The sequence below is a fragment of the Leptonychotes weddellii genome, chromosome 1 (assembly GCF_054177405.1).
Source record: "Leptonychotes weddellii isolate Sample4059 chromosome 1, ASM5417740v2, whole genome shotgun sequence".
NCBI classification, from domain to species: domain Eukaryota; kingdom Metazoa; phylum Chordata; class Mammalia; order Carnivora; family Phocidae; genus Leptonychotes; species Leptonychotes weddellii.
Genome location: NC_138369.1, coordinates 180560317 through 180585042, shown reverse-complemented (window position 1 = coordinate 180585042; position 24726 = coordinate 180560317). Strand labels below are relative to the sequence as shown.

Here is a 24726-nt window from a genome sequence, read left to right as displayed (position 1 = left end):
AATCACATATAGTCAGTTTAAAATCTGCCAGCACCAATCATAATTCTTACAATATAAATTTATGTAACCTTGTGGGATTCTTTTGCCTTTATAAGCCTGCACTTTCTTTTTTTAAAAATTTTTTAAATTAACATGTAACGTATTATTTATTTCAGGGGTACAGGTCTGTGATTCATCAGTCTTACACAATTCACAGTGCTCACCATAGCACATACCCTCCCTAGTGACCATCACCCAGCCACCCCATCCCTTCCACCCCCCTCTGCTCCAGCAACCCTCAGTTTGTTTCCTGAGATTGAGTCTCTTATGGTTTATCTCCCTCTCTGGTTTCATTTTGTTTCATTTTTCCCTCCCTTTCCCTATGATCCTCTGTCTTGTTTCTCAGATTCCACATATCAGCGAGCTCATATGATACTTGTCTTTCTCTGATTGACTTATTTAGCTTAGGGTAATACTCTCTAGTTCCATCCACGTCGTTGCAAATGGCAAGATTTCATTTTTTTAAAGATTTTATTTATTCATTTGAGACACAGAGATACACAAAGAGAGAGAGAGAGAGAGCATGATCAGGGAGAGAGGCAGAGGGAGAGGGAGAAGCAGCCTCCCCGCTAAGCCAGGAACCCAATGTGGGGCTCGATCCCAGGACCCTGGGATCATGACCTGAGCTGAAGGCAGATGCTTAACCATCTGAGCCACCCAGGCGCCCCGGCAAGATTTCATTTTTTTTTTTTGATGCCTGCACTTTCTGCTTGCACCTTGGAGCACACTTGATTTCAGGTGACTATCTCCTAGTTTGCAATCCCCAAAGCACCAAATAAACACTTTCAGTTGCTTTACAGCCTCATTGTCTTCTTGGAGGCAGAATGGAATGGAGAAAGAATCAAACATGGTGAAGTAAAATCTTTTTTTATCCTTAATTGATCTAAAATGTAACTGTTTACTTAAGGCAATAATAGTAACAATGTATTTAGTAAAATAGCATAGGTATTAGTGAAGTAAGAGGCAGGAGAGGGGAATTTAGAACACTCTGTTATTAGGTATCCATAGTACTTGTGAAGTGGTACTGCTATCTGAAAATGAACTTAGATTAGCTAAAAATGTGTGCTGTAAACTCCAGGGAAGACACACACACACACACACACACAGTATAATTGAAATGCTTTCTAAGAGAGGAGATAAAGTGTAGCCATATAAAATGCTCATTAATAGCAGAGAAAGAAGAAAAACATAAGAAACAAAGACGAAATGTAACAGATAGAAAACAGTTACAAACACGGATATTAATTCAGCTATATAAACTATATAAATAAATACTTTTAATGTGAAGGATATCAATCCATCAGGGAAAAGACAAAGATTTGCATCATGGATTAAAACAAACAAATAAAAACACCACCTCAGACTCAACTACCATGTTACCTACAAAGAAAAACCTACTTTAAGTATCAAGACTCAGACACACTATAGTAAAGGGTTGGAGAAAATACACCATGCAAACTAGGGTTCTTATTTCAGATAAAAATACTTCAGAAAAGGGAGAATGAAGAAGAAAAAGAAGACAAAACAATGCTAAACTACATGCACTTAGCAGAGGAATGTAATACTGAGACAAAACCTGATGAAACTTATAGAAGAAATAGACAAATCCAGGGGTGCCTGGATGGCTCAGTTGGTTCAGCATCTGCTTTTGGTCAGGTCATGATCTGGGGGTCCTGGGGTCAAACCCCGCATGAGGCTCTCTGATCAGCGGTGTGTCTGCTTCTCCTTCTCCCCCTGCCCTTCCCCCTCCCCTGGCTCATGTTCTCTCTCTCTCTCAAATAAATAAATAAAATCTTAAAAAAAAAAAAAGAAATAGACAAGTCCAGTCCTGTAGCTGAAGACTTAACATGTTTTGTCAGTAACTGATAGATCAATCATGCAAAAAAATCAATAGAGATATAGATGACATAAAGAATTCACATAATCTGCTTGATAGAATTCATATCTATAAAATATTTCATCCAGTGAGAGTAGAATACACATTCCTCAAAAGCTTGCTAGGAACATTCATCAAGATAGACCATATTCTGGACCATTAAACACATTTTAACAAATTTAAAAGGAAATAGAAAACATACAAAGTATGTTCTTAGACCACAATGAAGGTAATTTAGAAATCAATAATGGAAACATAGTTGGAAAATCCCCAAATGGTCGGAAAATAAACAGCACACATATGAATTAAAAATATGTCTCAAGAGAAGTTGAAAAGATATTTTAAACTAAATGAACTAAATGAAAACTAAACTAAATGAAAAATGCAATTTAGTGAAATGTGTAGGACTCAGCAAAAACAGTACTTAGAGGGAAATTTATAGCATTAAATGTATATATCTGGAAAGAAACAAAGTGGTCTAAAATTGATAACCTTGCTTCTACCTTAGGAAACTAGGGGAAAAAAAAGAAAAAAGTTAAGCCCAAAGGAAGCAAAAGAAATATACAGAATAACACTAGAGAAGAAATCAATCAACTTAAAAAGAGAAAAATAGCGGAAATCAACAAATCCCAAAGCTAATTCTTTGAAAAGATGCAATAATTGATAGATTTCTATCATTTCTAGCCCCAGAAAAAAAGATGAGAGTCACATCACTCATTAGAAATGAAATAGAGGTCATGACCACTGATTTCATGGACTTTAAAAGATAATAAGGAATGTACAAATAATTCTACACCCATAAATTTGATAACTTAGATAAAATGAACAAATACTTTTAAGATACAAACTCTCAAAACTCAGATGAGGATAAATAGATCATCTAAAAAGGCCTATATCGGGGCACCTGGGTGGCTCAGTCGTTAAGCGTCTGCCTTCGGCTCAGGTCATGATCCCAGTGTCCTGGGATTGAGCCCCGCATCGAGCCCCGCATCGAGCCCCCGCATCGGGCTCCCTGCTCGGCAGGAAGCCTGCTTCTCCCTCTCCCTCTGCCCCTGCTTGTGTTCCCTCTCTCGCTGTGTCTGTCTGTCAAATAAATAAATTAAATCTTAAAAAAAAAAGAAAGAAAACTGGTTTAACATTTGCAAATCAAGTAATGTAATATACCCTTATCAATAGGCTAAAAAAATCATATGATCATATCACTAGATGCAGGGAAAGCCTTAAACAACCGACTCCCTATTATGTTAAAAATTCAACTCCAACTAAGAATAGAGGAGAACTTCCTCAGCTTGGTTAAAAAAACAAAACAAAACAAAACAAAAAACCCCACAAAACTGGTAAGAAAAATCTATTGTTAATCATAAGAAACTAGATTCTTTACCCTATGAATGGGTTATTTTATACAGGTTAACTCAGCTGTTTTCCCATACCTTTTTTCCAAAGCAATTAACTTAAAAAAAAACTTTTTATATGCTTTCCTCTCCAAATTGCCTTTTTTCAAATTAGCTCCCTTCATTCTTGATTCTAAATGATAGACTTGGGTTACATTATTAAATTACTTCTTTTTCCCATAGGTTTAAACAAGCAAACATTGTTAAACTTCTAATATCTCAAAAAGACTTACGTCTCCCATTCTGCACCAACTGATCTCACTTTTGTGCATTTCAAAGGAGTATGGAATAAGTTTAAAAATTGAATGGTGGTTTAGATGGGATAAGTTATTGCTAGAATAGCTCTCAGTTAAAAGATAAAAAGACAACTATCTAATCCATGAGCTGCTTAAATATCTCTTAGGTCAATAAGCTCCTGGAATATTAGCAGCATCTTTGCTTAAATAAAAGGACTGAATAAGATCAGTCACATCCCTCCACTTCTTGGATACCTCTGTGAGCTTTCCAATACCTACGGTAGGAGTTAGTGGCAAATAGTAAACATTTTAGGTTTTCTGGTCAATTATTCTCTAGCACAACTACTCAATTCATTGTAGTAGTAGGAAATCAGTCACAGACAATACATAAATGAAGAGTGTGCTTGTTCAATAAAACTTTATTTATAATTACAAGTACTGGAAGGATTTGACCCCAGGGGCTGCAGTTTGCTGACCTCAGAACTGGAATATAAAATAAAAATACGTTAATGGGCATATAAGATTTTTTTAGAAATGTAGACTTCTTTTTGTCTCATTTTACACCAATCCCTTCCTTGCTCTTTTTATTTTAGGGTTATTTAACTCTATTCTACGTATATGCTATGTATATGCCACTTAAAATTCCTTCAGAATAAAAGTTTATTTTTCCACCTGTTAAATTCTTATTTACATTTTCTGAAAGATCTAATATATATGCATTCATGTCTAGAGAAAGTTTGCTGGTTTGACCCTCTTAGATATGAATTACTTCTAAGTGACCAACCAACATAGTTTACTAATGACTGAGAGTTTTCCCAGCACTTGGCACATTTAATGCCCAAACTGACACGGTCCATGAAAACCAGGCCAGTTGGCCACCCTGCCATTTTATCTTCAGATCTCTTAAATATTTAAATTTAATATTCCAAATTTTAAGATTTTAGATTTTACCACAACTATGTCAATATTAAATTATAACACATATACTTTTTTCTATTTATTTTCCATAATAATAAATTCTATAACAGTAAGTTATTAGTCATGTTTTATTATCCTAAAATATTGTATAAGTTTCTAAACATTGAGGGGAAAAATATATGTGTGTGTGTATATATATGTATACACACACACACATATATATATATATATATGGCATTAGAATGCAGTTAAGAGCAAGAATGGAAAGCAAGAAGGAAGAAGGAAGAAAGAAAGGAAGGGACATCTCTATGTAAATGGACTATAAATGAAATACAATTTCCATTTTAATAACCAAGTAAGATTTATAGTAAAAAATATAAAATTGTTTGACCTTGCAAAATGTAAAGAAAGATTTTGGCAGAAACACTAATTATTTCTTACTACTTTTTGCTATAAGGAATGAGAGATATATTGACAGAAGAATATGAAGATGTATTATTTCTTTCTATTATTATAACATAAATTATAAATATTAAATAGTGGGCTCATTGATTGCCTACTAAAGTGCCGAACTCAAAATCTTCACCTCTAAAATACTTTAGTGTTACCAAAGATTAAAATATGATTCAGAAAACAAATGCTAAAATGTGACATGAGATAGTTCACAAAACTTGAATGGGAAAAAGTTTTAAAAATACATATTTGATACTAAATGGTTGTCCTCTTGTCATGTTTAATTAATTCCAATTTTATAAAGTATTGCAACTTCAATCAGCAATAGATGTAACAGGTATCTTAACAGTGAATAGATAAAAATAATGTATACGATTCAATTTGGTGAAAAATAAGTGGCCAAGGAAATGGACTGAATAAGGAGATACTATTCCAGATGACATCATCAGAGGGCTGCCTGAGGCCTCCAAGCCTGGCCTATAGTTGACTTCAGGGAGGATTAAATCATGGTTGGCTTTGCAGGGCCCATGAACTCTTCTCCTTATGGGCAATAGGTTTTGTGAAAAGCAAACTCAACAGGAAAATCAAATTAAAAATGTAAGCTTCCTTAATTGGGTCTTTTCTAATTAAGAAAAGAAAAGTTTAATTGGATTTCTATAGTCAAACAGTCTTGGTTTTGAATATACTTGAAGTAAATCAGCATGGTTTGCCACATGGACTGCTGAGGGAGTAGATGAGCCTCTCTGCTGGTGCTAGTTCACACATGGAGGAACTTGGACAACCCTCAACCAAACCCACAAGTCCTGACACTATCAGCTGTTATGGAGGCCTGAGCTTTGACAACAGTGGCCTGGCTTCTGGTTCTGGTTGTGCTTTGCAGAAGCTCCTGTGGTCTGATCTATGGCTTAGGCTCTAGCTGTGGAGGTCTTGGTCCTGGCTCTGGCCTTAGGAGATGTGGATTTGACCTTCTACTGAAAAATCTATTGATGTTTCTGCACCCCAGAAACAGAAAGCTTGACTTCCAGATCCTTTACTCCAAAGGGTTCTCTAATATGTTCTTGGATTCTATAAAAAACTTTCATAACCCTGGTGGGACCTTCCACAAGAACAAGGAGTGGCAACATCATCACCAGCAAGACTGGAATCCAGGGCTGAAACCAATCATGGATTCATCTCTGAACCATTCAACTACTCATATATCATCATTACTTCTGTTTCTGTAGTAGTTTTTCAATAAAGCTTTTAGGGACATCACAAATTCTCCTCTTCTCTTTCTACCCCCAACTGATTAAAAATAAAGAACATATCCAATCAGGAAAATAAACTTCCTTTTTAGAGTGGGATTTTTTTTCCCCTCACGGTTGTTTCCTTATCCATGACGCACTTAGGTGACTGAGCCAACATATTCCAAGGAATATTTCGACTTGCTTAACTGATGGTGCTTAATTTTTTAAAAGAGCTACAAGAGTGTTAACATTTTCATGTCTTCAGATAAAAGTCATAGTAATATTGACTCTCTTCTAAATGCATCTTAGGTTTCAGGTGAGGATCTCCCCCCCCCCGCCCCAGTGTAAAATAAGGGTAAATGGGAAAATTGTGGCACTAAAAGAATTCAATTTTTAGTATACTCTTAACAGATTCAAGGAAGCATTCTTTTTTTTTTTTTTTTTAAAGATTTTATTTATTTATTTGATAGAGAGAGACACAACAAGAGAGGGAACACTAGCAGGGGGAGTGGGAGAGGGAGAAGCAAGGCTTCCTGCTGAGCAGGGAGCCTGATGTGGGGCTCGATCCCAGGACCCTGGGATCATGACCTGAGCAGAAGGCAGATGCTTAAAGACTGAGCCACCCAGGCACCCCTCAAGGAAGCATTCTTTCAGGAATTTTTTTCTCTAATATATTAGTTTGAAGTTTAAAGAGTAGGAAAAAGGAGAGCAGCTCAAGTTTGGATGAAGACCTGTTATCCTTGAAATGCCAGAAAAAGGAACTTTGACTTTTCCAAAGGGGGCATGAGTGAACTTGTGGGTGAAAAGCAGAAACTTACTGCTTCTATGAGTGCCAAATACACTATCATGGTGACTGAGATTTGTGTATATAGTTGAACCAAATGAAAATACATTCACTCAATAAGACTTATTGAACACAGACTTTATGTGGTAGGCATTCAACAGATAAAAAGATAAACCTATATAGAATTAACAGATCTTATCGGATGCTTACAGATAAGTTGTAGAGGCTGAACCGCCATCAAATATCTACAACAAAACATGATATAGTCAATGGTAGAAGAGAGATAGAGAAAAAGTTTGAAATGAGTGTTTAAATGGATCTATAGATTTTTTCCCTAAAAACAAAATGATAATATCATTCATGGGGCAAGCACTAAATCTCCCCAATATATAAATTCAGGATTATCAGCAGCCTGGTATTCTTGCTTGAAGGCATAATAAAATAAATTTATACTGAAGGTGAATATGTGGTAAACATAATTAAAACCTAATAATACTAATTGGAAAATATTAATTGATCTGATCCACCAAAGCAAGCCTAGTTTTAATAGATGTGAGGCCCTCTTTTCTCATGAGAAAGGAAATTACTGAGGTTTTCTTCCATATGTCCTTTGGTATAAATATTATATAAAGAGTACCTAAGACTGTCACACTTAAATGTCTTTGACCATCAACTCTACACAGTGAGCTAACTGACAACTATCTGGGAGGCCTGGATGCCAGCTTCTATGATCAGGGCTATTGCAATGACCTTGGATGTGACAGCTTTTGAAAACAAGGTATGGCAGTTGTGGATATAAATGCTGCCATCCAATTTGTTGTGGAAGATGTTAGACACTTGGTTTCTACTAAGTTTTAAGACCTAAGATTCTTGGGAGAATGATCCAACAACAAGATTTAACTTCTCAAATGTTTAATTTTATCAAATCTAATTCCAGCTTATATCAGCCAGAGAAGATGAATTGCAGGCTTACCAACTTGTTGGCATAAGATTTAAGAGTTGTCCCTGTATATACAGCTGTTCAATAGCAATTCAAACTTATTCTATAAATATTGGCTATTTTACCACAGCCATTATTTCCCCTTTCACTCTCAAGACACTCATTTTTCATTGGAAATTTCTTTAGTGTATTTTACATTCGGAGAGATCTCTATAATAATTTTCCAATAAATGTGTTTAATGTGGCATTACAATATGGTCTTAACTTTAGTCATTTATCTTAATAATTTTCCTTTTTTTTATGATATTTCAAATGAAAGTAACTGTTTCTCTTCCTGAGGATATCATTTATTTCCATTATTAAATCAGTGAAAAACAAATATAGATTTAGCTTGAGAGGGAGAGGTTGCTGGTCTTTTCCAGCTTGCTATTTTTCTTCCCTCTTCTGTGTTTTTGAGTCAGGATCCTGACTTCCAGTCCCAAGTAGTCTTGTCAGTGATCACTGAAGGTACTTATTAAATAGTAAATATGCCTTAGTTGGTTTTTTGAATTCTTAATCAAAATTTATATTTAAGCAAACTCCAATTTTGGCATTGATTTGGGATGCTAAAATCTAAAGCTAAGATTCTGGTTATAGTCTTCATATAACTTTAATTTATTTGGCCACTTAGCTCCTGGTTCTATCCACAGTATTCTGAATCACCAAAGAGAAATTGATATCAAGGAGCTGTGTGAGAGCTTTGTAGTGAACCACTAGACCAAGGAGTCTAAAAATCCTATTACACAGACCCCGTTATTCATTCTCTTTTCACTAGCTGCCTCATGAGTTGTTTGTAGGGTGAGGACTACTTAATCTGCTCATCAGACAGAACTTTTTGGGCCTGATGTTTTCCCCCCAAATATTTGTTATTTCCACATTTTAAAATTGCTTTAAATTAAGCATGTTAGCAGAATTTTTTGAAGTATGGTACTGTGTGCCAAAACTTTAAGCTTAAACTCTCTTGGAAATCTATCATAAGATGATAATTCCAATGGAGATATTAGATTGGAAATTGTATTAGAAATCACACTAATAAAAATTAGAAACATTTTTAAATCAACTCAAATTTTATGTAAGTTAATCTAAATCATAGTTATTGAGTAAGAAAAACATAAATTCTTTTTTAATCTTAGCACTTCTAGTGGGTGAGTAGTGTGATATAATTGTGGTTTTAATTTGTGTTTCCCTGATAACTCTGATAACTAATCATGTCACACAATTTATTTGCTTATTGTATATCTTCCTCTCAATGTTCTCAGGTTTTGGGGGTATATTTGTCTTTACACATTTGAGTTATAGGAGATCTTTACATATGATGGATGTCTCTATCTCTATCTTTACCTCTATCATCTCTATTCTCTATCTCTGATCTATATCCACACCTATCTGTATCATCTGCCCTATATATCTATAGCTGTACTTTTTTTTTTTTCTAGTCTGTGGCTTGCTGTTGATGAATTTCACTCCACAATGTTTTATTTTACAGTCAGTGCTTTCTGTGTCTTAAAACACAACAAACAAAAAACCTTCTAGAAGCCTTAAAGTTTTAGTTTTTATGCTTAGTGCTATCATACATTTGAATTAATTTTTGTGTAGACTATGAAGAAATTAAGGTTATTTTCTTTTTGTCCCATATAAATATCCCATTGTTTCAGTACCATTTGATGAAAAGTCTTTTGTTTGTTTTGGAATCCTTGTAGGGAAAAAAACCTAATTCTAGACTCCCTAATATTTTTCATTGTCTTACTTGTGTATCCTCACACCAATAACAAACTTTCTTGATTATTTGAGTTTAATAAGTGTTAAAATCAGTTAATGTAAAGTTTTTTTTCCTTTTTAAATATTGCATTGGATATTCTAGATTTTTTGGATTTCCTTATACACTTTAGAATCTTTTGTAAATATATACATCCTACTGTCATTTCAATTAATGATTTTATTTAATATATAATTTTATATATATATAGCTTTATTAATTTCTTCCAGCATTAATTTGTGACTATCAAAAACTAAGTCTTGCACATTTCTTTAAATTATCTGTATTTTATTTTTCTGATATTGCTAATGATATTCTTGCATTTTATTTTCTAATTTTCATATATAATTGAATCCTGGATTTGTACATTGAGCTTATTTTCTGAAATAATTAGTGTAAAATTAATATTATTTCTTGCAATAATTAGTATTATTTAAGTAGTTGCTAAAATTCACCACTAAAGCAATGTGAACCTGGAGTTTTCTTTGTTAGAAGACTGTTGTTTTCTTTTTAATACAAACTTTATTTCCTTAAGAAATATACTCATTAAGGTTTTTATTTCTTCTTGTGTCAGTTTTAGTAAACTTTTTATTTGAGAAATTGTTGAGTTTTATGCAGTACACATAGGCATATTTCAGTACAGAAATCAAAATGGAGCATTTGATTCCTATCTCATTTGATATTAAGAAGGTCTTTGGAAAATCAGGTTAGTTTATATTCTATTGCATTAGTCCTGCCTGGGGTGGAACCAGTACTAATGCTGTGATTTACTGATCAATATACATATAACTATAATATTGATATAGCTCAACAGAATTCAAAATTGAATTGTTGAATAAAGCAATGGTATTAAGTATTTTGTGACTTTTTAAATCACCATAATTATCTTAGAGTCATGTGGTAATCTCTCCTCAAAAGAACTTTAAATATGTCCCTTGTCATTAAGTAGCAAGATTTAAATTAAAAAAAAAAATAAAAAAAATGAAACGCATGGATATCAGGCAGTAGAATATCAAATACCCCACTAATATTAAGTGTAAACCCTTAACAAATATTTCTTTAATTTTCTCATCCTTTGGGGTGATGGATTTGAGTATCCAAATTAACACACACATACACAATATTAAAGATATCCTTAGATTTATCTCTGAAAGAAATCACTATGACTCACATTTGTCTATGTTTTTGTTTCTCTTTCCAATTCCTGCACAAGAAGATCAATAGAGCTATTTATTTCTTCTGGCATAATACAATGATCCTGGACCCCAGAAAGTAGTCCTAAATTGCCAGGATGCCCTCTTGACCTCTTTCAGGTCATAATTGCAAAGGATTGTTGACGTTTATTTAACTGAGGCACCATCAGTTTTGATTAGGATTAAATACAGGGAACAAAGAATATTTATTTGTTTTGTTCTGTCTCCCTCTCTTCTTCCCTCTGTTTTTTCTCAAGTTTGGAAGTGCCTTCTTTAAGGAGGCATCAAGATTTTAAATATTGTGTGTCAAAGATTAAGAAATAAGCCTAATGAGACACTGTAAACCTAACTTGTTCTGTGTTGGCCCTGAACTGCACAAAAGTCAAGTAAAATTTGTTTGTATCTCAATATGTTTAGATATTTGACATCTAAGTGGTTATAGTTTCTAATGGGTGTGGATTTAAGAATAACATTAGTGCCCTGCTTACCTCAAATAATAAGAGGTAATCCTCTCCATGAAAAAATAAAGAGAGCATATGCAGTAAAGTGGTATCATCTTGATGATGTCATCAGACAGGCACTTGATTGAACTGTAGAGATCCTCAGAAACCAAAATAAGGTGGAGTTTATGTGAGTCTTGATGTAGGAATAGTCTTTGAAATTGAAAATAAATATTTCTCATTATAAACAAAATTTAATAAAAGGAAGTGAGCTAACTGAGCTAAAGATTAACTTAAAATTTTTACTTCAGTGGAAAATCACTCCATGCATATTAAACAAAAAAGCCAAAAATACCTGTTTCATGAAATTTCTTCTGAGGAAGGAAAATGAGGTATATTTGGCATGATTTACCACATCCATACCTTAGGGTGTAAAAACCTCTGTGCAGATTTTGAGATTCATGCTCAGGAAACACACCTTCCCTAACAAACCAAACCTTCCACCCCTGACACCATGGGCTACTACAGCAGCTACTATGGAGACCTGAGATGTGGCAGCTCCCACAGATGGGGTTGTGGCTGTAGCTGGGGAGGCTACAGCAGATGCAGAAACTCCAGATGGTTAAGTGATGCCTGGAGTCACAAATACCACAAGTGTCAGAACCAAGATCAGAAACCAGTTCACTGAAACCTGGTGATCTACCCCATCATGCCAATTCTTTTTCATTATATATTTACAAATTTGATACCATCTGTAAAGTTCTTGTCTTATTTCCATGAATAGTTACAATTCTATAGCTGAGTTTATGGGGAATAGTTCCCTCTGTTAGATTAACTACCTTTTATTGTGTGTTTTTTTTACATTTTTATCGTGAAAATTTTATTTTATTGTATATAATCTCTTCTCAATTTCTAATTTAGTTGTACTTCAAGGCAAATGAAGAATGAATAGTGTTAAAACTCAATCCTCATCATGGCTTTTTGTTACAAAGATTTGGATTTGTTTATACAACCTGAAGATAGAAAAAAAAAAAATCAGCCAACTCCTGTCACTTGTCCTATCAAATGTTGTACTTTCACAGGTGAGGACATCGGGGATATAGTTTGGTCAAGTTTTTAAAGAACTTTGACCCCTATAACTAAATTTCATTTGAAATTATTCTATTCTCACACATGTCAGTACCTTTGCAGCCTGAGGAAGGTGTTACAAAGTTACAAAGAAAAAGAATTATCAATATAATTAGAATCAGAAAAAGAACATATGTGACATTCCTAGTATAATATAGTGTATTTTTGTGACCTACAACTTCATATTTTATTGATTTGTGTCTGAGTTACAGGACAACTTTTGGAATTTGTAACAAAAGTTTCCTTTATTGATATGTAAAGACTATTATTTATTCCAAGTGAAACCACATTTTCTTCTTTCCTACCCATTATCATAGTGTTATTTAACATGTATTTCAAAGGAAACTTCCTAAAAGTGAAAAGAATAATAAAATAATCTACTTTGGGTCCAGCAACTGAACATAAAAAAATACTTCTACAAAAAAATATATATTCTTCATTTTCTAATGGATACTTTCATTTTGATAATTTTTTCACTTAGGAAAAAAAAGACAAATATTTTTTTTATGTATTTTATAATACTTTAGTATTGATATTTTGCTGCTCATTAGCAATAAAATTGGTCTTGTGTAAAACTACCACATTTTATTCCTTGAAACTATTTTTATTTATTTGACTATTGAGGTTTTTAATTTTTGTTGTTTAGTGCTCTATCTCAGGTGGATACAACTCTTTCAAATCCAAATGAATGAAAATTAGCCATTAATCAGTCTCACATGATGTGGCTGAGTTATATGGACAAAAGGTGATATCCTTATTCTAGTCTGAGTTATTTATGGTTCTATGTATTTGAAAGGACTTACTGAGAATGAAAAATTCAGCTTATCAATTATTTCTAGTTTAGGGTGAGAAATAATGAAATAATATTAGGATAAAAGAAACTTGGGATATGTTGGGTTACGACCTATCAAACCATATTTTGGCTTTAAAAAGATAGCTTGCTAAGGTGGAGTCAGAGAGTTGCACAGATTGATAGCTACCATTAATTTACTTATAATTTCTTCATTAGTTCTATAAACAGTGTTTAATTCCCTATTCTGCTTATGATTAAAACATTTGAGGAAATTTACCTTTGATAAAATACGCGGGAAGCTCAAAGAAACTCAACTGTATATTCAAAATCACATAAATTGAGGGGCTCCTGCATGGCTCAGTTGGTTGAGTGGCTGACTCTTGATTTTGGTTTAAGTCATGATCTCAGGGTTCTGTGACTGAGCCCTGAATTGGGCTCCATACTCTGTAGGGGTCCGCTTGGTATTCTCTCCCTCTCCCTTTGCTCCTCCCCCCATGCTCTCTCCCTCTCTCTCAAATAAATAAATCTTTTTTAAAAATCATGTAAATTAAATTTTTTAGTGACCCAAGTCAAGAGACTTAAGCCAACCTTGGACATAGTTGACTAACCCAACCAAGTTAATGGAGGGATTCTATGAAGTCCAAGCCAGATGTTCTCACATATTTCTTGGTTCTATCATTTCACCATTGTGTCTTCATTTTGAAAATTTTGAAGATACCCCTAATTTTAAGATACTTTTAAAATTCTGAAAACCCTGAGTTATTGTATGTTTTTTTTTTTGAATGAGACCTTACTGAGCAATTAACAAGGTAGTAGAGAGTAGTTAGAAATTGTCTGAGAATAAATGGATAAAGAATAGATTATATAAACAAAGGGAAACATATTACAGTAGATATAAGGAAGAGATAGAAAGAAGTATTTACTAGAATAAGCCAATAGAAGGGGTGAGGGGAAATATTGTCAACTTGAAAATTTTACCTGGTAGTTCCTAGTAGGTTTTGAGAGGAAAGGAAGAAGAATAAAAGCCAGGACGAGAATGACAATACAAGTCTTACATGGATTACTAAAGAAGGGTAAAGAAAGGAAGAGAATGGCATGTACAAAAACATAGGGGCAGATGCAATCTGCAATTTTAGTAAAACTTCGAAGAGAATCGTTATGGAGGAGGTTTTTAGGATTTGAAATGGAAATTGAACTTCTGCTCTGATGAGCCTGTCTTTGAGATGGATTTTATGCACTCAATTTCTGAAATTAATTATTCCATGTTTTGCAACCAAAAAGTTCTGAAGCTAGTGTTTAAAGCCAAAAATATTATAAAGGTATTATAATTAAAATTCTAAAAATCAACTGCACTTTCTTTTTAAAAATGTTTTCTGAACAGAGGCACTTTCTTCAGTCTTCACCTTCATAAATAAATTTGCTTTTTGAAAAATATTGATTTAACAGCTGTAAATTGAACAAATATCTGTGAATTTAGCTGGACATGGAATTATCCACTTGGGAGATGACTGAACAGAGAAAATGTTTAAATATAAAAGGAATGTCATCAAATGTAAACGATGTAATATATTTGGTAATAAACAATTCAATTTAGGGTTTGGAATGTACAAAATTTAAAGAGGCAGCCATTTCTTCCCATAAAAGCCAAACAACAGGTTCAAGGACATTCTAAATAAGAAGGTAAGTAAACCGAGGCATTTTAATGGGAATGAGGGCCTCTCCCTGTGTCAGGAGACAGGAGAATGAGTTACAGCATTACAGGTAATATGCAGCATGACACAAAGGAAGAGTATACATGTGATTATCATATGTTCTGCCTATATATCATAGGTATATAAACATCCCTCAATACATGCTGATATTCACACTCAGGGCCTTGCCTTCAACAGCAAACCAAACTCATCACACCTGACACCATGAGCTACTACAGCAACTACTATGGAGGCCTGGGCTACGGCTGTGGAGGTTTTGGTGGCCTGGGCTGTGGCTGTGGTTGGGGATGTGGCAGCTTCTGCAGACGGGGCTGTGGCTGGGGTTGGGGCGGCTACAGATATGGCTGCTGCCGCCCATCTTGCTATGGAAGATATGGATTCTGTGGCTTCTACTGAAATCCTGCCCCAGAAGCCCAACGTCTGAGGCCACAAAAAGATTATTTAAATTTGACTACAATAACTAAACCAAACAAGATCATCCAGGGCCAAGCCAAGATGGAAAACATTTGGCATCTAAGACTTTAAGAATATTTATCATTTTATAATGGTCTCTTTCATGTCTCCTGGTGTCTTTTATTTCTGCTTTTATAATTGTGGGATTTCTCTGTTCCTTTTGCAATAAATTATCCTAAGTTAAAACAGCATACATGGCTTTCATTTTTTTATGAAACTCAAAATATCAAAGTGATTATTTGTAACTGCACCCAATTGGCAGTGAAGAAAATAAATTACTCCATGAAAAGCCAAAGTCATAGGAGAGATATAAACACACACCCATATGGCTAGATAGATATATGTAAACCATAACCTTCAGTTGAAATGAAGATTTTTTTCCTCTGAACACCAGAAAAATCTTATTCAATGCTTTTAGTTAAATAACATTGGTATATGAATTTAGTAATGAACTAACTTTACATATTTTCATATCTGAAGTGAGTCTGACATGAAGAATAAGTACTTTTCTGTTTTGTTCAAAATTTATTTTTATTTAGCCATTTTAGTAATAAGAAAAAATAGTGTTAGAATAAAATATATCTCTAAATATATAGTGAAAATAAACATTTTTTGTGTGAAACTCTACCATATTTTCCCCATGGTCCTCCATGATGGGACATGGCGTAGTTCTTCAATATTATCAGCACACTGAAATATTTTGCTGTTCATCATGGAAATTTAAAAATCACTGTCATCACTTGTGAAGTAATTGGTATTAAGGCTATGGCTGACCTGGAGCTTTATACATTGTAACAAGTGTCTTGTAATGCTGGCCTTCGAAGAGTGAGCATTTCATGTTAGTACTTCAAATAAATATTTGCCTATGAAAAACACAGAATAAAATATCATCATTCCCTCCCCCCAGTTTTATATATTTAGGTAGTAAAACAAAAGTGAATATTTTCTGTTTGAGTTAAACCAAATTCAATAAAACCAGTAGAATTATGAAGCTGGCAGGGGTCCTGTAAAGCTTACGGTATTGCCATCTTGGATGGGAAAGGACCCCCCAAAGTGAAATGAATTGCTAAGGATCAAGAATGGCATAAGAAATAGAGCCTAAGACTGGAACAGGTTTTACTGAAGACCAGGCATCTACTTCACCATGCCTACTACAACACTGATTTCAAACTTCCCTTCTTGAGTGCTCTCAAATAAAACATCTTGCTCTGGTCATGCATCTTTGAAGAGCTTAATTATCACAGCTGATTGACCACATCTATTTATTTTGATTTGTAAATATTCTGATAAAACCTTGAACTACTAATATCTAATTTAGCTGTATCTGAGTAAAAATAACTAATAATAGGGCTAAATCTAAACTCTACTTTAAAAACTTATAATGCATTTGAAAATCTCAGATTTGTTTACTGATTGCATGGATGAATTTGCTCAGGCAGATCGTGTCCTTTCAGTCAATTCAGGAGAAGTGTCGTAGCTTCACTGTGAATAGATCAAGGTAAAGATATTTTAGTATCACCTTTAGAGGACTGTACTCTTTAGTTTCAATGAGTAAAACATAATTTCACATAAAACTATTTTACTCACTAACTGGAAAATAGCATCATAGTCTGAGGAAAAACTTTATATATCTAAGGAAAATAATCAATATAACTAATTAGAGAAATTAGCACTCTTAATATAATGCAGTTTTAGCATGTTAGTATACCTCTTATTGTTAGATTGTATTGATTCATGTTGGAATTAAGAGAAGAGCTCCAGAGGGGAGGGGGGTGGGAGGATGGGTTAGCCTGGTGATGGGTATTGAGGAGGGCACATTCTGCATGGAGCACTGGGTGTTATGCACAAACAATGAATCATGGAACATTTCATCTAAAACTAATGATGTAATGTATGGGGAGTAACATAAGAATAAAAATAAATAAATAAATAAATAAATAAATAAATAAATAAATAAATAAATAAAAGAGAAGAGCTCCAGAACACATTTCCTTCCAGGAAAAGCAGTCACTTAGTTCAGAGAAAATCCACCATAAGATCATCAGCTACACAACTGAGAGAGGATCTGTCAGAGTTAAATAGGCTGAGTGTGACATCATTAAACCTGTTTGATTTATTTGTGTTTTTATGGCTTCCTGTTGACTTAATGAGAATGAAATATTCAAATTAACAACTGTTTTTTAATTTAGGATGAACAATAAAAATGGAGCAAATTCTGAAAAGAGCAGACAAGGAAATTAAGGAATAAGATGTGAGGCAGCCAAGAATGTCTTAATTAAGATAAGAAAAAGCATTAAACAGGCGCCTGGGTGGCTTCGTTGGTTAAACGACTGCCTTCGGTTCAGGTCATGATCCTGGAGTCCTCGGATCAAGTCCTGCATCAGGCTCCCTGCTCAGCGGGGAGTCTCCTTCTCCCTCTGACCCTCGCCCCTCTCATGCTCTCTCTATCTCATTCTCTCTCTGAAATAAACAAATAAAATCTTAAAAAAAAAAAGAAAAAGCATTAAACATAATTTTTTTTCTAAATTAATGAATCAGGCCCATTCATTATATTAAGAAGTTCTGCTCATATATAGACACCATTTTAAAGTGAAAAAATATAAGGTATATACAGGAAGAAAATATTTCCAGAACACAGATCTGACAAAATACCAGTATTCAAGTATAAAGAGCTCCTACAAATCAATACTAAAATATTAAAAATTGAACTAAAATGAACAAAATACATGAAAAGACACTTCAAAAAAGAGGATATCTAATTGATCAATAGGCATATATATAATGGAGCCCAATATCATTACTTCTCAGGTAAAAAACAAATTAAAACAATACTCCAATATAATCACATGTCCATAAGAATGATCAAATTAAATAGTCTGAAAATAACAAGTATTTTCAAAGATGTAGAGCAACCGAAACTCTTACATTGCTGGTGGGACTGCAAATCTAACAACCATTTTGGAAAATTATTAATATATTTTTTTAAAGATTTAATTATTTATTTGAGAGAGAGAGAAAGAGCATGCACAGGGGGAGTTGCAGAGGGAGAGAATATTCAAGCAGACTCCCTGCTGAGCATGGGGCCCTACAATCAAGCCAGGCTCCATCTCATAACCCATGAGATCACAACCTGAGCCAAAACAAAGAGCTGGCTGCTCAACCGACTGAGCCATCCAGGCACACCCCCCCCCCATTTTGGAAAATTATTGATAAGGTCTACTGAAGCTGTTGTCAAAATCTAGAAGGATGGTTATTTCTATAGAGTGATGTTGACCAAAAAGGAACAATAGAGACATTTTAGGCATTAAGGTATGCTTGGTATAGGCAGTGAATGCATATTTGCAAGAATTCATCAAATTTTATGCCTAAATTTATATATAAGATAGAATTCATTATTATACTTGAAAAAAAAGAACCAACCCAAATGATATGATGGTTATACATTCCTCTAAAGTCAGAAAGCCTTTTGAGCTTATTCCTTTTTTAAATCCTTATTGTTTACATGCAGCCAGAATTGTTACCCATACCTGTGAGAAACATGGTGCTTATTTTTACAGACCTTAGAATTCATTCGTCCTTTCAGCACTTATTGTTTGTGTTTCTATTACATGGTAGATATTTTAAAAAGTAATAAAATCCAACTGGAAATTGCACTGCTTGAAAATTACTTATAAAACAGAGAAAACCTGAGATGCCTGGGTGGCTCAGTTGGTTAAACATCTGCCTTTGGCTCAGGTCATGATCCCAGGGTCCTGGGATCCAGTCCTGCATTGGGCTCCTTGCTCAGGGGGGAGCCTGCTTCTCTCTCTGCTTGCTTCTCCCCCTGCTTGTGCTCTATCTCTCTCTCTGACACATAAATAAATAAAATTAAATTTAAAAAAATGAAGAAAACCTGAACACTATATTTGAGGTCCTATAAAATTCTAAAGAACTTAAAGATTCAAGCCTAAAATTAAGGGCAGCATTGGAAGAACTTAACCAGGTTTGGGTCAGCTTTGACAATAAGTGACTAACTTCTTAGAATTAGCTGAGTGACTTTTACCTTCAATTTTTTTCCCCACTCTTTATCTTTTAACATTATAATCCACATTTTGGAGATTCTTTTTTTTTTTTTTAAGATTTTATTTATTTATTTGACAGAGAGAGAGAGCGAGAGAGGGAACACAAGCAGGGGGAGTGGGAGAGGGAGAAGCAGGCTTCCCGCTGAGCAGGGAGCCCAATGTGGGGCTCGATCCCAGGACCCTGGGATCATGACCTGAGCCAAAGGCAGACGCTTAACGACTGAGCCACCCAGGCACCCCCCTTTTTTTTTTAAGATTTTATTTATTTATTTGACAGAGAGAGAGAGCGAGAGAGGGAACACAAGCAGGGGGTACATTTTGGAGATTCTGAAGGCATTTCCAACGTATAATGAAATCTTACTGAATTTGACAGAGCCCTTGGATTTGGATTATCTTTTTGACACTGAGAACTTAACAACACATATTTGTTAGTAGAGAGTAGGATGGTATTTCCTGAGCAGAAAAGAAAAAAAAAAAAAGAGCACAGAATAGGCAAAAGGAATACAAGTGGAAAGAAAATGGATTGACTGTGGGCTGAGTGAAAATTGATGGGTAGCAAAGAGAAACTTCACATACTTTACAATTTGACTTAGCTGCCGTAGCCTAATGGTTAATGGGTGACACAGCCTCGATGATATTCTAAAAGAAGTTGTAACATACCTATTAAAATGGCTAAAATTCAAAACACTGACAACAACAAATGCTGACATGGTTGTGGAGCAACAGCAACTCGCATTTATTGCTGATCAAATGCAAAATGGCACAGCCACTTTGGAAGACAGTCTGCCAGTTTTGTACAAAGCTAAACATAGTCTTATGCATAAGATCCAGCAATAACTCTCCCTGGTTTTACCCAAATGAGTTGAAAACATGTCCACACAAAGACCTGAACACAGATGTTTTTAGAAGTTTTATTCTTTATTGCCCAAACTTGGAAGCAATCAAGATTCCTTCAATAGGGGCGCCTGGGTGGCTCAGTTGGTTAAGCGACTGCCTTCGGCTCAGGTCATGATCCTGGAGTTCCGGGATCGAGTCCCACATTGGGCTCCCTGCTCGGCGGGGACTCTGCTTCTCCGTCTCCCACTCCCCCCTCTTGTGCTCTCTCTCTCACTCTCTCTCTCAAATAATAAAAAAAAAAATCTTTAAAAAAAAAAAAGATTCCTTCAATAGGGGAATGGATAAACACACTGTGGCACCTCCAGACAATGGGATATTATCCAGTGATAAAAATAAATGAGCTATCAAGCCGCAAAGGATGTGGAGGAATCACGAAAGCTTATTGCTAAGTGAAAGAAGTTAATGTGAAAAAGCTACATACTGTGTAATTCCAACTATGACATTCTGGCAAAGGCGAAACTATGAAGACGGCAAGATTAGTGGTTGCAAGAGTTTGGGGGGAGGGAAGAGTGGGTGGAGCACAGAGGATTTTGGGGGGTTAATGGTGGTACATGAAATTATGCATTTGTTAAAACCCATAGAATAAGAACCCTAAACTATAAACTTTAACTAATAATAACATATAAATATTGGTTCATTAATTGTAACTAATATACCATACTAACTCAAATGTTTAATAATAAGGGGAAGTGCGTGTGTGTGTGTGTGGAGGGTATAGAAACTCTGTATTTTTTGCTCAATTTTTCTGTAAACTTAAAAGTGTACTAAAGATGATCTATTAATTTAAAAAGAGAGATTGAATATGATGTTAGATATATGGGTGATGAAATGAGAGGAAAGAATGAATGTAAAAATAAAGAGGAGATATATTCTGCATTTAAAAAAATATATTTATTTATTTGACAGAGAGAGAGAGATAGAGCAAGCACAAGCAGGGGGAGCAGCAGAGGGAGAGGGAGAAGCTTGCTCCCCGCCAAGCAGGGACCCCATGTTGGGCTCGATCCCAGGACCCTGCGATCATGACCTGAGCTGAAGGCAGACGCTTAACTAACTGAGCCACCCAGGTGCCCCATAATCTGCATTTTGAGAAGTAACTTGGATAGATTTTATACCAGAGAGGAGAGTTAGGATTTGGGAGGATAACTTTTAGTCAGCTTTTAAAGATACTCTGAAATAAATTTTTGGTTGCTGTGACTTGCCTTCAGTTTGTGAACAATTTTATCCCATGCTTGTTAAAGCCCATGGAACTGTACAACACAAAGAATGAAATGTAAACTATGGATTTTAGTTAATAATTATATACCAATATTGGTTCATCAATTATAACAAGCAAAAATGGTTTTTATTTTTGAAAGTAATGTGAAAAGTAAAAGGTATGTCGATTATGTGGCTAATGTTCTAAAATCAAAGAAAACACAGATCCTTTATCTATTTATTTATTTTCTAGAATTCCTTCTGAATTCTTCTTGGCTCTCAAATGTATCCATTTCCTTATCCCTGAAAGAGGTAAATAACTCACTTTTTAGACTGAGGAATAAGATGCTTTAAAAGGATATGATAGATGATAGAGCTTTGATTTTGACCCATTTCTTTGATTTAATTTGTAAATGAAGCACAGCAACCAAAAAAAAAAAAAAGAACGAGATGAAGAAATATTTCATTAAGAAACACAACACCATCAGATATGATTGGCATGCCTAGCTATGAAGAATTCTGTCTGGGGTCTGATATGTTCAGCCTTTGAAGATACTGCATTCCTTCTTACAAAGCAGAGCAATAACTTTTAGAGGCCACCCTAACTAGGCACCAAAGCAATCTCAAACATTTTAATGAGTGTGAGGGCCTCTCCCTGTGTCAGGGGACAATGAGTGAGTGAGTTGTGTCAAGTAGGTAATTAAGAAATGACACAAAAGGAGGGTATACACGTGATTTATTACATGCTCTAACCAAGGTACATAAGCATCCCTTTACACATGCTGACAGTCACACTCAAGATCTTTCCTTGAATACAGCAAACCAAACCCAACACTCTGGACACCATGCGCTGCTACGGCAACTACTATGGCGGCCTGGGCTGTGGCAGTGGCTGGGGATGTGGCAGTTACCCCCAACTGGGCTGGGGTTGGGGAGGCTATGGATACGGCTGCTTCCGCCCACTGTGCTGTGGAGGATATGGATTCTCTAACTTCTACTGAAATCCTGCCCTGGAAGTCCAAAATCTGAGGCCATCAGGTGATTAACTCAAATTAACCAGAACTTGAACCAAGCAATATCAGCCGGGACCAAGCGAAGATGAAAAGTATTTAGCATCTTAGATTCTAGGACTATTTATTATTTTCTATTTGCCTGCTTCATGTCTCCTGGTATCCCCTATATGCACTTTCATAACTGTGGAATTTCTCAGTTCCCTTTGCAATAAATTATGCTAATTTAAAATGGAACATATGGCTTATATTATTTATTTATTTAACTGAATTCTGACTTTCTCTTTCACAGTGCATTTCCCTTCTTGTGTCCTTTCAAAGAAACAGTCCTGAAGTTCTGGTTACATGTCCCTGCAATTATCATAATAATATAAACACAGAGTTTATGAGGATTAATCTGCTTTCCACATAACCACCTAATTTTGTTTAGTGGCATTAGTTTTGATTCAGAATCTCGAAGCTATTAATTTCTAGTTTAGCTGGATCTGAAAAAAATAACTAGCAAGCAATGCTAAATTCAAATGTTATTTAAAATATTTAAGATGGATTGGAAAGACTCAGACTTATTTACTAAATATAAAAATAGATTTGTTTAGCCAGATAGTCACTTTTAGTCAAACTACTCATAGTATATTAGCTTTACACTGGCTAGATCAGAGAAAGTAATAGCTTGATGACTTCCTTGGATGACTATACTATTTAGCTTGACAGAATACAATAGCTATTCTATTTTCTTTTTTTTCTTTGTATTTTTTTATCCATTTTAAAAAATTTTATTATGTTAGATTAATCACCATACATTACATCATTAGTTTTTGATGTAGTGTTCCAGGATTCATTGTTTGCATATAACACCCAGTGCTCCATGCAGAATGTGCCCTCCTTAATACCCATCACCAGGTTGACCCATCCCCCACCCCCTTCCCCTCTAGAACCCTCAGTTTGTTTCTCAAAGTCCATAGTCTCTCATGGTTCACTATTCTATTTTCTTAATGGTTAATAGCATTTCTACAGAATTTGGAGAAAGGCCTTCTGTAGCTATAAAGAAGAATAATCAATACCACCACTTGGAGCAGATATTTGATGTTTCTAGTATAATATTATATTATTAGAATTTGAAATGACTGTTTTTATGGATCTCTGCTGGATTTGGAGAAATGCTCCAGCATATCTTTATTTCCAGGGAAAAGCTATTACTTACGTTAGGGAGAACACATCACAGCAAGTTCACCAACCCCAAAACTGATGCATATCTGGTAGTCAAATAGGCAGAGTGGACATAATGAATGAAACCTGTTTGACTTATTTGTAATTTTATGGCTTCAGCTTGACTGAATGAGAATGAAATATTCAAATTATTGACTGCTTTTTATTTTTAGAATGATCAACGAAAATGAAAAAAGTTCTGAAGAAAAGAGACAAAAAGAATTAAATAACATTGTGTGAGGTAGTCAAAAATTTAATTAGAACCAAAGACATTAAACATAAAAGAAAAAGAGGAATGAATTAGTTGTTGTTATATTACAACATTATGTTCATATACAGACAGAATTTAAAGTGGAAAAATACCAAGCCACATACTAGGTGAAAATAATTTTAATACATAAATCTGACAAAATGCTAATACCCAAAAATCTAAAGAGTTCCTGTTAATCAATTATAAAATATTGATTAATTGATTAATATTAAACAAGCCCACTTAAAAATGGACAAACTACTTGAATAGGCATTTCAAAAGAGAGGATATCTAAGTGGTTTATAAGCATATGTACAATTCCCAACATCATCATTGATCAGGAAAACCAAATTAAAACAATATTCAGATATCACTATGTACCCTAAAGATGATCAGATTAAGATGCTGAAATGGCCAATGTGGGTAAGGATGTGGAACAGCTAGAACTCTCATAGACTGCTGGTGGTATTGTAAATTTAGCAACTGTATTGGAAAATTATTTAGTATAATCTACTGAAGCTAAATATATATAGTATAAATTAGCAATGTGTCTCCTATGTATACCCAAAGTAAAAGAATGCCTAGGTCTAAAAAAAGAATCTCTAGTAAAAGCTACATAGCAGCTTTATTCATATTAGGAAGGAAGGAAGGAAGGAGGGAAGGGAGGAAGGAAGAAGGAGGGGATGGGAGGAAGGAAGGAAGGCAAGAAGGAGGGGAGGGAGGAAGGAAGG

The 24726-nt window shown here is 34.7% G+C and overlaps 1 protein-coding gene across 1 annotated transcript; it reads left to right on the top strand.

The window, feature by feature from the left end:
• The first annotated feature begins 15117 nt into the window (after positions 1 to 15117).
• On the top strand, positions 15118 to 15356 carry LOC115941502 (keratin-associated protein 19-7-like). Its single transcript, XM_031029909.2, has one exon. It carries the CDS (start codon positions 15129 to 15131, stop codon positions 15318 to 15320), a length of 192 nt encoding a protein of 63 aa, XP_030885769.1. The 5' UTR covers positions 15118 to 15128; the 3' UTR covers positions 15321 to 15356.
• The last annotated feature ends 9370 nt before the right edge of the window (positions 15357 to 24726 follow it).